Here is a 13,259-nt window from a genome sequence, read left to right as displayed (position 1 = left end):
ACATTTCAGTAGTTGATATTAAAAAATTCACACTTGCTAATATTAACATTTATCTTTTCAGAAAAATCTGTTAGTATTTCTATATTTGTCTAGCTTAGCAGCTGTATTTTTCTAAGTGAAAATAGCATTTTATGAAAAAAATGGGTAGTTCAGCTCAAAACTTAAATAACCACACAGAGCTTTTCCTCCATCATCATACTTTGGCACACGGCAGAAGCGCTTTATGCGTACTTTCCACCTTGTCACACAGAGTATTAAAAGTGCATGTTCTTTATCAAGAATATTCTTTTAAAAAAAAAAGCATATTTTTAAGCCAAATTTTTTTTTTTTTTTTTTTTTACAGTTGAGCACATGATAGTGAAGAATCTAGTAACTAATATAGTTGATGTCCCTGCCTTGATTCATATGAAGTGCAAGTAGTTTTACCCACCATTGCTTTAGCATCATCCTATAGTGAAAAATGGCAGCAGAGTAAAAAGGGCAGATAACATTTTAGTATTATTATGAAAACGATCTTGACCTCACCGAATGGGAACCCCCAGGGGTTCTGTAGATGCCACTTTGAGAACTACTGTGCCTCTATAAGGTTGGTGTGCAAACTGCTGTTTCTCTTAGGGTTATTCTAATGGCTGGCATGTTAGGTCTGTTGGGAGGCATTTTAACTCTGAAGTTTAGTGTTTATTGAAAATGGACACACAGCATTGCCAACTCCTATTTACTTTAGTTCTCATTTCCCAAAGCAATTACAGGAAGTTTCGCTTCAGACAGAATAGGGTTATTGGTGTCAGAATGTGTGAGGTAGCAGAGGGGCTCTGGAGGTGGGTATCAGGGAGTCTGGGTCTGTGCTCCGTCACTAGCTACCTGCAGCCCTGGAAAATTCCTCCCTGGACCTTAGAACTCTCACTTACATGCGGAGACATGGTAGGCTTCTCTGTAAGAAAGGGAATGATTCTGTGAATGTCTGTAGGATGCACGGATTGATGGATGGGAAGAAAGAAGGAAGGAACGGACGAACAAATGAACAGGGGTTTGAGGAATATATTAGAAATAAAAATGCCAGTACGGGAAGGTTTGCTGATAAGGAGCGGGTTGTCTTCTGATGCAGCACTCACTGCAGGGCTCAGACAGCGGTGGAATGATGCCTTTCACGGGGGTTAAGAGAGGAGGATGTTCTATTAGACACCTGCTATGTCCTCCAAATCTAGGATTCTTTAATTCTATATTTGTCTTAGACGGACAGTGGGCAAGGGCCCTTCTGCCACATAGAAGCATTTTATTCCCACCCACCAATCATACACATTTTTAAAGTAATGTTATAAAACTTGGAATCATGTGTCCATCATTCCCGTGGTAAGTTACACTTCACGCTCCCTCTATTTGCTTGTTTATTCCCATTTTGTAGGAAATTTTGTGAGAAAAAGTAAATGAATTCAGTAATAGTAAAGACGGCTTCAGAAGCCATCATGGAAGTGTGAGATTTCTCACCTTGTTTTTTCTGAGTGGTTCCTGAATGTTAGTCTGCTTACAAATGTCCTGGGAAACTTCCCGGGCCCTGACCCTGTGTATTCTGGCCGTCAGCCCTGGCTGCACACCACAGTCCCCCACAGAGCTTGTGACAAATCTCTGAGCCTTAGTTTGACCCCCAGAGAATTGATGGATCAAGTGTCCGGTGAAGCTAAGTCATCCCATAAGGGGAGCTTATAAACCCTCACCAGGTCATTTGGAACTGCAGCCAGGATCAGGAGGAGCTCTACCGTCCCAGACATTCACTCCTGGATCTGCACATCAGATACCGTAGAACACTCATCACCCCTTATACCAAATGATGCAAGCTCCTGGGGGCAGGTAGAGGCCTCAGAGGGCTCACAGCAATGCAAACACTCTTTCTGCACAGGGAGACATCGAAGGTATGGAAAAGCAGATTCTGAGTTTGAACCAGAAGAAAGAGAACCTGCTGGTGGACCTGAAAGCTGCCATCCTAACCCTTCACCAGCATTTACAGCAAGACCAGCAAGCATTAGAACAAGAAATGCCATCAACCGGAGCGTCAGAAGAGCAGAGAGTAGCTGAGAGGGATTCTGAGTGGAAGGTGGGTAGGACTTCAGGCTAATGTTGGTCCCACTCCCCACAGGAGTACTGAATTGGTGTTATTTGTCACCTGAAAAGCCTGTGGCATCTAGGTTGATGGCCTATAGGAATTTTAAAAGTGGAGCCATCTGCCTGAGATTGTTCACTAGGGAATATAAATCCTTGGGGTGTGTCTGTCCTGAACTCAACCTGGAATTCTTATGCCCGAGTTCCTTGAGGGGTGTATGGAATTCCACGGGCAGGAGGGTGGGAGCCACGCCTGCAGGATCTTCGTGGTAACCGGTCAGCCCAGTGCAAAGTCAGAAATGGACCCGGCCCCACTCTAAGCCCACTCAGTGTCCACACCTGTGGATCCCATTTTGAACTGTTGGAGGAGGGGCCACAGGGAGCAGTGCAGGTAAAAGGGATGTAAGATTTGACGGAGTCATGATATTTGGCAGGATGAGCTGCAGGTTATTGGACCCAGATGCTGCGTGGGTGGGTGGGCTGCTCGAATGAAATGAGTAAACAATTAGCTACATCAAGGCGCAGCCGGGCCAGGATCCCGGGGATGTTGGACAGCAAACTGGCCACAAGCGTTTGTGCTGTGCCTTTCAGATGAACAAAACCAGTGCCATGTCTTTCCTGCCGGCGCTCACGGAAGAGGCAGAAGAGAGCTCCCTGAAGAGTGAAGTAAGGAACATGATTTTCTCATTACATTGCGTGAGAACTGAAATCTCTAAAAGAAGTTCAGTTCAATGGGAAGCTCTTAAAATGAATAGAAACACAAGGATTTTAAAATTTAATGCCGATGTTTTATAAGGGTGATTGAAGCCGTTCTCCTACATTATTAACGTTAAGTGCATCTAAATTGACTTCAAGCCCAAGTGGGAGAAATGTAATTCAGACGCACTTGTTAGCCTAAGGGAGAAGGTGAAGTTCTTGGTTGGATCCTGACTTCTGAGTACCTTCTCTGAAGTTTGGAGAGTATGTTGTTTGGTTGGCATTCCTAGTGTGCTTTGTAGAACTTTATTTTTCCAGATTTGAATTTGTTTCCAGATTTGTTAGTCTGAAACAGCATTGCCAATATAGAGAGTTGTGTTAGCAACTAATACCATTCATCCTTACGACTTCATTAGAACAGACTGAAGGAGACATGGACAGTTGCCTTTCCTGGTATCAATTTCCATTTTGTACTTTAAAAACAAAAGTTATGATGGGTCTTGTGCCAAAAGGAAGAAAATTGCAGCAGTTTGTCGTCTTTATGTCTCACATGTAACCACTAGACACTTTCTCTTCTCATTTTATGGATTGTTCAGTAGCTCTACCATCACACAGAACCACCTGCTTTTCTATAGACTGGGACAGCATGGAACTGAGTGGTAGGACAAGGGAGATCACAGGCTCACTCTGTGCTCAGACCACCAGACAACTTCGTAATCTGAGTATGCCCCTTCACGGCAGAAGGAGTAGCGAGAGCAGAGGAACCGGGGCCGAGAGTAGAATGACCGGCCGTCTGCTTCTAATTTAAGGCCTATATTTGTCTCTCAGCTGATATGTTTATAATACCAACTGTTTGTCTTTGGCAACAGCAAAAACACATGTTCATGAGGCCGTTATTTAAAGATAGCATTTAAGGTTACCTTTACCAAAGCAGATTAAATTCCTAAAGCACCATTTTAAAGATCCTTTTTGAGCCATGTGAGCTGACTTCCAACTTTTCAGAATATCTTTTAGGCTTCAGGAAGAGCAACGACATTTAGACTCCTATGATTTGCTTAGCCGAAGAAAGAGGTGAAAAATAGAAGGCGTGAGGGATTAAGGGCTACAGTTTTACACTGCCTGGTAAACCGAGTTTTACAAGAGAGATGAGTAGGATGCTTTTAGGATGGTAGGAAATTACTTCTTTGCTAATCAATTGATTACTGTGTTAGAATGGAGATAAGAAAGCAGAGCCATCTTCTGGGTCTTGGTCTTTACTCTGGAAGCATGATAGGGACATGGAGGAAGATAGAGCATCCTCGTCTTCTGGAACCATCATCCAGGTAATACTGAACATAATACCTTCGGTGGTTGGGGGCTTGCAGGGACAGTAAAGGAAGTAAGTCCAAAGAATTTCTTGTTTGAAAGACTGCTTAGGGAAGGTACCTGCTGGGGTTGAATTTTTTTAAGCTTCTCACCATTACCTCTGCACAAATTCAAAAACAGCCAAGTACGGGCTTATTATTTGCAGTTCTATTGTGTACTCAGTGATAATAGGAGAGTATTTTCTGAGAACTCCATATGTGAGAATTCAGACTAACAAAACAGGTAACTCAAAGGAGCCCCTCTTTAAAAGTTCACCATAATGTTTCAAAGCATTTAACACACCTCTCTTTTGGGAGTAGTTGGGGGAGGAGTCTCCCCATAATCCTCTTTGAACAAGGTAGTGTATAATGTGTATTAATGTCTTTTTTGCTCTTTATGACCTTCCAAATCTTCTCCAACCTCTCAAACCAGAGGGCAAATGCCCTCACCTTAGAAAATCATTATAAGCTAATGTGAAAACAATGTTTTCCCCATGTTCCTGAAACATCCCAGCATCATTATGATCCATCTGCCTTACGCTCCTGTCTCCAGGGCTGACCCCTCCCCCCAGCCCCTAGGCCAGTCCTTTTGTTAAACCTTGGCACTGGGCTCTGCCTCTTGACGGGTTCCTTCCCTTTCTGAGACATAGTCAGTCTCCCCATCTCCAGCAAGTCTTCTCCCTCGTGGTCCCACCCTTCCAAACAAACTGAGCATCCCAAAGCCCAGACTGTCTTCAGAAACTGCCTTGCATCCCCAGGATGCCCCTCCCTTCCAGCCCGCCTGTAGACCACCTGCTCATCCGCCAGGGCCCTCTCATCTTCCACCTCCTCCAAGAAGCCTCCACTTTCTCTTCAGTCGGTAGCATTTTGAACCTCAGTTAGGACTTACCACATTTTTATGCACACACGGACACAGTTCAGTGAGTGGCAAGAACTTTATCTTTTACGGATGTATGTCCTGTACTGGGCTCAGCAAGGGACTCTAATGCATTGACTTTCTCTATCCTGCTTCCCGGGGTCAATTACTGTGCTTCCTCTCGTTTGTGGCTAGAAGTCTTTACTTGGAGCTCCTCACCGTTGGCCCCTTTTGTAATCAGATTTTTGCCCCTGACTATGTTTAATCTGCCATTGACATCTAGAACATCAGTTTAGTGTCTTTTTATGAGTCCTAATCCTTATTGATCTTTCCAGCATTAGACACTATCAGCATCTCTTCCTTCCTGAAATGCAGGGATACTTTGGCTTTCTTAATTCTGCACTTTCTTGTCTCATACCTGCAGCCCCTCCTCTATCACCTGTCGCCCTACCCACATAATGGTGGACATTTGCCCAGTGTTCTGTCCTCTTCCTTCTCTCATTTCCCTCGGCAGTTTTATCTCCTCCTGTAGGTTTGGTCGTCCCCCTGTGCCAGTGATCCCCACATCAAGCCTCTTGTCTTGACTTTTCCTTTAAGTCTGTTTTACATTTCTACCTTGCTGACAGATTTCTCTTTTTGAATGTGTTTTCTTCATCTCAAACTCATTTTACCACCTTCCTTCAAAATTGGTTCTTCTAATTTCTCAATGTCTGTTTATGGCACCACTATGTTCTCAGAGTCTAAGACAGACTTCAGAGTCATCTTAGGTACCTCACTTCTCTTGGCTTCCATGTCCAATCAGTGGCCAAGTGATGTCCATTCATCCTTCTCCTCCTCCCATGATTTTGCCGTCATCCTATTCCAGGCAGTTGTGACTTCTGCCCTGGGCTTTTGGAGTATGCTGCTAATTGAGTTCAGAGCCTCCAGTTATTTTTCTGAGTACGTCTTATACAATAGTAACTGATGACTTTTCCTAAACCCATTACCGCTAAGCTGAAATCTTTAATGGATTCTGATTATCTGCTGAGTAAAATACAGTCTTCTTAGCCTTTCCAGACTCTTCATGATCCTGACCTCCCTTTCCAATTTTGTCTAAGCTTTACTTTTAGTTCTTGGTTCATAGCAGTTCTTGGTTTCAGTATAAGAAGCTGAAAAGTAATATTTTGGTAGTTACTGCTAGATGCTTTATATATGTCATCTTGTTTAATAATCACATGCATGAGTGGGGAAGGTTACATTCCTACCTCAGAGGCACAGAGAATCCCAGTGAACTTGTCCAAGATTATGCAGCTTGTAAGTAGAACAATCAAGATTGGTCAATTATACTTTTCCCACCACATGATGTTAATTATTTGTGTATATATCATTTTCCCATTGTTTAACCTTGGTTAACCTAATAAGTGGGAGTGCTGAATCAAAGTATACATCCATTTAAAGTGTGACACAATTATCAAAGTAGAAAGTTTGCCCTCTAGAAAGACTGTATCAATTTTATTCCTTCCAGGAATGCATGGAAATGCCGCTTTCTTGACCCCAAACTGACGTGAGATATTTTCAGTTTTAGCCAGACTTATCCAGTGGTCCAAATTACATTTATGTTCTAAGAATGAATATCTCTGTGTTTATTGGCTTCTGTATTCTTGTTTTTATTTTTTATTTATTTTTAATTTTTTAAGATTTTATTTATTTGAGAGAAAAAATGAGTGAGTGAGAGAGAGAGAGCACATGAGCAGGGGGAGAGGGAGAAGCAGGCTCCCCACTGAGCAGAGAACCCGATGCGGGGCTCGATCCCAGGACCTTGGGATCATGACCTGAGCCGAAGGCAGACGCTTAACCAACTGAACCACCCAGGTGCCCCTGTACTCTTATTTTTAAAGATGTATTTATTTATTCGAGAGAGAAAGAGAGCACGTGTGCACACGTGCACAGGAAGGAGGGGCAGAGGGAGAGAGAGTCTGAAGCAGACTCCCTGCTGAATGAGGAGCACGATGTGGGGCTTGATCTCATGACCCTGAGATCACGACATGAGCTTCCCAAATTTCATAAGTTAATCTTTCCCCCTATTATTTGAAAGGTGACCTTTATCATATAACTTCATTTAATTTTAGTTCCCCTATTAATCCACTTAAATGGAGAATTCTGTAGATTTCCTTGTATGTTCCTCATTAACTAGAGAGCTTTGGAAAATTTAAGTCTTTCAAATAAAGACAAACCTGGGGAAGCTGATTTTTTTCCTAACAAACCAACTTTTCCCTAAATGCACCTGACTCTTCTGGACATTTCTGCAACCAGGTGATATGTAAAATGAGCCGGTGCAGGAAGAGTAACTTACATGGGAGCGAGGGCAGGAAGTTTTCTGGACCTCTGGTTCTTTTCTTTACAGGAGGCAGCTGAGAAAATAAGCACATGTGATAATCCCATGGCACAAATTCTTGCACCAGACTCACTGAGTCCCAACCAAACAGAGGAGGTAAGTCCCTGCCGGTAACAAACAAACTGCTCAGGTACCTGGATGAGCATCCAGAGCTGAGAAGCTTTCTGTGTTTGGAATACTTTGCATATTGAGCCAAGAGTTCTTTGTGAACTTTAACATCTTCATATGTGCTGTCAGCCTGGAAAACTGGAAGATTTGCCATCAGATGTTGATCTAGAAAGTAAGCATGCTGCGGAGCAAGGAAGGATTTATCGCTTGCTCACTATTTGTCAGCGTGAACTAGCCTTTCCACCAGCAACTACTTCTTTCTTCTGTAACAAGTGTGTGTGTGTGGTGGTGCTGCGGGGGGAGACTTGCAGATGTTTGTAGAACTGACTGTAAAATGTTAAGGAGTAAATTTAAAGGGTTGGTATTTTGGCATGAAATACAGCCACCACCGGAAAATTAGCTTGCATTTTAACTGAATCCTGTTACTTAGATCAGTGGTGTGTTGATGCAGAAACCAAGCAGTGTGACATTCACTAAGTGAGAGCCGAACTTGGATACTAGAGATTGGAGAAGTCATGTGAAGAATGTGGACTTGTAGATCCCAAGGCATAATGAAATCAGAGACTGAATCCTGGTTCCACTTACTAGTTGGGTGACCATAGGTGGTTTGAATAACCTATCTATGCCTCAGTTTCCCCATCTGTACACTGGGAATAATAAGGGCTTGTGATGGGAAATAATGAGAGGGTGTGTGTATCACTTAGCATGATGGCCTGGCCCCAGAGCCCAGTAAAGGGTTGGGTATTATTAATTTACAGTTACATGGTGGAAACGACATAATTCTCTTTAACAAGAAATACTTGTGGTAATACTTTTTAGACCCCTGACATGCACAATCATAGAACACTCGCTTAAATCATTGCTGCTTTTAGAATTTAGGGCTATCATTTAGAAAAGATATTTAGCAGGGGTGTGATTGTGGAAAAAACTGTGGACTCTGAATTAAAAGATTGCAGAGCTGTGTGACCTCAGGCAAGTAACTTACATGTGGGCCCGAGCTTCTCAGAAGCAAAGTGGTGAAATGGGAGGTGGGGGAATTGCTTAAGCGTTAAATGAACTTGGATTTCTTTGACTATAAAAAGAGATGGGTGAACTGGTTACTGGCAGGTTTCCCAGGCCACCTTTAGCAATTGCAGTTTCTATGGTTGCAAATATTCTTTTTTTTCCCTCCGTTCACCTTTGGATTCTCTTCAGTTTCAAATAACTAGCAAGTAAAGCCCAGATTAGTTATCCAGCTTCCTTGTTTTCTCATTAATTCAGTGAATTAGTGAAAAAGGAAAGAAATTCAATATTGCCATTAAAAAATGTGTGTGGTCTATGATAGGTGCTCGAATAATGTTTTTGAATAAAGAAAGAAGGTCGACGGTAAATCAGTTATCACAGACTAATTAGTTAATATTAACAATTGTTATCTCAGGTGACAAAAAAGAGGATCCCCAAATCTTTGCCGCCAAGAGATAGCAGTATCTGAAAACTAGAAAAGAATTAATCGGATGACTAGCAGTTGGTGTCTGGCAGTAATACCACACAACTGGTTCTTTTTTAAGAAATCAGGATTAAAAAAGAAAATTGAAACCAGGTGACTCCCAAGTATAGACCCAACTGTGCAGAGAAACTCAAGGCAAGGGAAGACTTCCTTAAGAAGATGATTCTTGAAAAAAATATTGACGAAGGCAAGGGAGAAATAGTGTTTTGTCAGTAAAGAACACACCTCTGTGAAGTTAATAGATGGTCAAGGGGGAAACAGGTGCAACTCAGACACTTCTGCGAACGCAGCTTTCCTGATACCCACCATGTGTATGGAAAATGGGTATTTTCACACCCTGCATGTTGTTGTTACCACTTGCCTATTTTGTTTACTTTTGTTGTACTAGAAGTTCTGTGTTTAAACAAAATTCTGTAGTCATTGGGAATTTTCCTGCATTTGAGTTGAGTTAGGGTATACATTTGTGAACAGTTTTGTTTTGGATGCTAACGTGTAGTTAGCAAAGCCTTATATAGGAAACATCGTATTTCATCACACTCATAATCAATAAAATATTGAGATCAATAATTTTTTAGAGAAATACACAAATTCCTAAAGGAATCTCTCTAGAAGGGTTGATGTGATCTTTCAGTGTTTTGGAAAAGGATGTGGGAAGCAAATATATATGTGTATCAAATCTTTTACTTCCAAATTGAAATTATCTAATATATATTTTTAAAAGATTCATTTATTTATTTGTCAGAGAGAGAGAGCACGCACAAGCAGGGGGAGCTGCAGATAGAGGGAGAAACAGACTCCCCGTGGAGCAGGGAGCCCGACGCGGGGCTCGATCCCAAGACCCTGGGATCATGACCTGAGCCGAAAGCAGATGCTTAACCGACGGAGCCACCCAGGCATCCCTGAAAACATCTAATATATTATTAATAGAATACTTGATTTGGTACCTGGAAGAAATTTTTCTTTTCTTTTTCTTTTGGATCAATAAGCAACCCAGGTGTTGCAATAAGAACACATCTTACACCATTCTTTCTTTATACTATAGTATAAGCACCTAGTCCTTAATAATATTTGAGTATCTAGACAGTGAAAAGCAGTTTCAGGGACTCTCTCTGAAGAACAGGAGAAAAATTTCCAGGTTACCCCACTGAAGTTCATTACTTGACTCACATTACTTTTAATAGGGAGAAATTTAGATGAGTAATAGCATTGTATGTTGGGGGGGGGGAAAAAGTGAAAATACTTTAAAATCTACTTGTTAAGTGTGTGGCACATTTCCTTGTATCCCAGCCGGTGTGTAAAGAGCCTTTTTTTTCTGTTTGATCAGAGCTCACCGCAATGTAAGCATTGCTTAATCATGTGTCACACACATTCAAACCCTGGCCAATTCGCTGCGAAGTTTCAGACGCACACACCCACACGCACACCCTCTCTCACACACTCACCTGTCTCCTGGGGCCCACTCACTGTTTAATGAACCGTGAGCCCGTTTGCGTCCTCCGTGCCCGGGAACACCACCTGTGTACATGCGGCTCGGCTGCTTGGAAACCTGGAGCCCCAGGTCACGTGATCGTTGCTATGAGTGTGGAGGTGCATTTTTCTTTTCTTTCTTACTTTTTCTGCCCTTATTTGTTTGTTTTCTAAGTGGGGAAATGCTGGAAGTTCACAGGCTTTTGCAAGCTCAAATGTGCAATCTTGGGATTCCGTGGCTTTTCACTGCTGGATTATCTTTGGGTTTATCTTAGGGTGCCACACGTCCGCTCAAGGCTGCCGCTCTGGGCTTTTCTGATGAGCAAGGAGCATTTGAGGCCACGGTGGAGCAATCTAGGCCCAAGCCTGCGGAAGTCCTCCATGCCTGCAAGACCCAGGTGGCCGAGCTGGAGCTGTGGCTGCGCCAAGCCAACGTGGCGTTTGAGCCGGAAACGTTAAATGCAGACATGCAGCAGTTGGTGGAACAGCAGCTGGTGGGGTGCCAGGTAAGGCCGAGGGGTTGGAGTTCAGGGCTGGCCTCTGCACCAATCCCCTTCCAAGACTGGGCAAAGTTCTCTTAGAGCAACAGCGTGTTTCTTCCTGTTAACGCTGACCCCTGTGTTTGTCTTGGCCTCAGGTTTTTGTTCTCAGGGGAATTCTTTGAGGAGATTTGTGGAAGCAGAGTATTTGGAGAGACAGTAGCGGGTAAGAGCTCAGAATGTAGAGTCCAGATCCAGCTCGGTCACATTAACCGTGAACTTGGGGACGTTAACTTTCCACCTCGTATTCCTCATGTGGTCGGTTATCCCCTAGGACTTTGTCAGGGTTAAATGAGATAAGGTACAAGAACCAGGGTCGGGTGTAGCAAGTACATAAGAAGTGCTCAGTAAATGCTGTTATTTGTGTTCATAATAAGTTCCTTAGAACTTCCATTCTTCTGAAATGAAGCCGAATATCCGGATTTGCAAGATCACAGATATAGCATAAATGGGCTTTGCTGCCATTTTACTGTGAATGCTCCTACTCTTGCTGAGGGGGGTGGGGACAGGAATATAAACTTCCTTGCCATTAGTCGTAACATTTGCTGGCTCGGCCCAAAGGTTGGGATCTCTGTGTCCCTCCAGGGAGAAGCTAGAATGACGACCTCACCGCAGCATAATGAAGTGTCACAATACCTGAGGCGCCTTCCCCAAGGATGGTTAGATCAGCCTTGGGCCGATGTCTCGGCCTGATTGGCTCTTTTGTCTGCCGTAGCGGACACCAGGAATGAGGACACCCTCTCAGAGCACCCCCATATCACCCGGCCACAGGGAGCTCCTCCCACAATAGCCCGTTATGGGGTTGGGGGTAGCCCATCCTTGGTCATCCCCTTTCTCCACTTGGGCGCACAGTCTTACAGTATCCAGCGCCTGCCTCATGGGGTACCCAGGTGGACAGGCTGACCTCCTTCCCCAGGAAGCTCCCCACCTCTGACCCCAAAAGTCAGCTCTTAATAGGGCAGGTTCACTTTATTTTTTATTTATTTATTTTTTTAAAAGATTTTATTTATTTATTTGAGAGAGAGAATGAGAGACAGAGAGCACGAGAGGGAAGGGGATCAGAGGGAGAAGCAGACCCCCCGCTGAGCAGGGAGCCCGATGCGGGACTCGATCCCGGGACTCCAGGATCATGACCTGAGCTGAAGGCAGTCGCTTAACCAACTGAGCCACCCAGGCGCCCGCAGGTTCACTTTAATACTGGCACTATTCGTGGTCTGGCTGACAAGGCCCAGGCAAGTCTGGAAAAAACGGTACTACGGCACAGAGCCACATTGTGCTAAATTGAACCTGAGGTGTTCGAGATGTTGAGTCCCAGGATAGATTTGCCAATTGATTGCCTTGCTGACTGGATAGACCCCATGCTGATTTCCTTGGTCACCACCAGAATCCCATTCTCATGCCCCTTGTAGCGAGGTCACGGATTTGGGGGCTGTCAAGGGAAAGACACAACCACAAGGTGGCAGTAGCACACAGCCAGCTTTCTTCGGGCAACATTTTGGCGGGAGCTCAAGGCCTGGGGAAATCCCTCTGTACAGGTGCCCTTCCAGACACTGTGGCGGGAAGTGGAGATGGGACCACGACCTCGAAGTGGGGGAGGAAGGCAAAGGAACTCCCAGGGGAGCAGGGAATCCAGAGGGGCTTGTGTGTTTAGGTGATGTCAGAGAGCTCCAAAGGGCAACAGAGGCTTGGGTCTTTTAGAGCCGCAGAGTTGTGTCTTAATGATAGGGGGCAGATGTGGGGTCCCACTCTGAGTTTGGTGCCAGTAGGATTTGAGCTGATGGCTCTGGCCTGCTGTGAAAAAATAAGCAACCTAGGGACCGATGTACCGGGGCCATCTTTGGCTCATTTATAGAACACCATGGCACATACAACTTAATATTGAAATATATAAAAAGCCTCCCAGGAGCCTGTAAAAAACATGAAGTTCCCAGTGGGAAAATGTCCAAAGGACAGGAGCGAACAGATCAGTCCAGAAAAAATTATATTGGGTCATTTAATATTTGAGAAGAAATGTTCAGCCTTGATTGTTAAGAACATGTGAATCGAAACAGCTGTTGTTTTGTTCTCATGTTATATTGGCAAAAATTGTATCATCCTGGAAAACTCTGGATGTACTATTCTGATTGCCTCAGTGTTTTGGGAGGTCAGCTGTCAGCATATAAAATGTCCATCTTATTTGACCTAATAACACCATTACTTTAAATGTACCCTCCGAAAATAACCCAGAAAGGAGAAAAATGTTTTTGGCAGTGTTAATTGCAAACGTGAAGAACTGGAGCCAGCTTAAAGGCTTAAC

General features: G+C 43.7%; 1 protein-coding gene across 1 annotated transcript in view; it reads left to right on the top strand.

The window, feature by feature from the left end:
- The window catches only part of LOC110590731 (nesprin-2-like), a 255,228-nt gene that overhangs the window by 159,184 nt on the left and 82,785 nt on the right, over positions 1 to 13,259 (top strand). The window contains 5 exon segments of the mRNA XM_044918082.1: positions 1,895 to 2,089; positions 2,686 to 2,760; positions 4,056 to 4,112; positions 7,373 to 7,459; positions 10,700 to 10,930. Coding sequence (XP_044774017.1) covers positions 1,895 to 2,089; positions 2,686 to 2,760; positions 4,056 to 4,112; positions 7,373 to 7,459; positions 10,700 to 10,930 — 645 coding nt within the window.

This window comes from Neomonachus schauinslandi, chromosome 9 (genome assembly GCF_002201575.2).
Source record: "Neomonachus schauinslandi chromosome 9, ASM220157v2, whole genome shotgun sequence".
Taxonomy (NCBI): domain Eukaryota; kingdom Metazoa; phylum Chordata; class Mammalia; order Carnivora; family Phocidae; genus Neomonachus; species Neomonachus schauinslandi.
The sequence above is the reverse complement of the archived record's forward strand: the minus strand, read 5'-3'. Positions and strand labels throughout refer to the sequence as shown.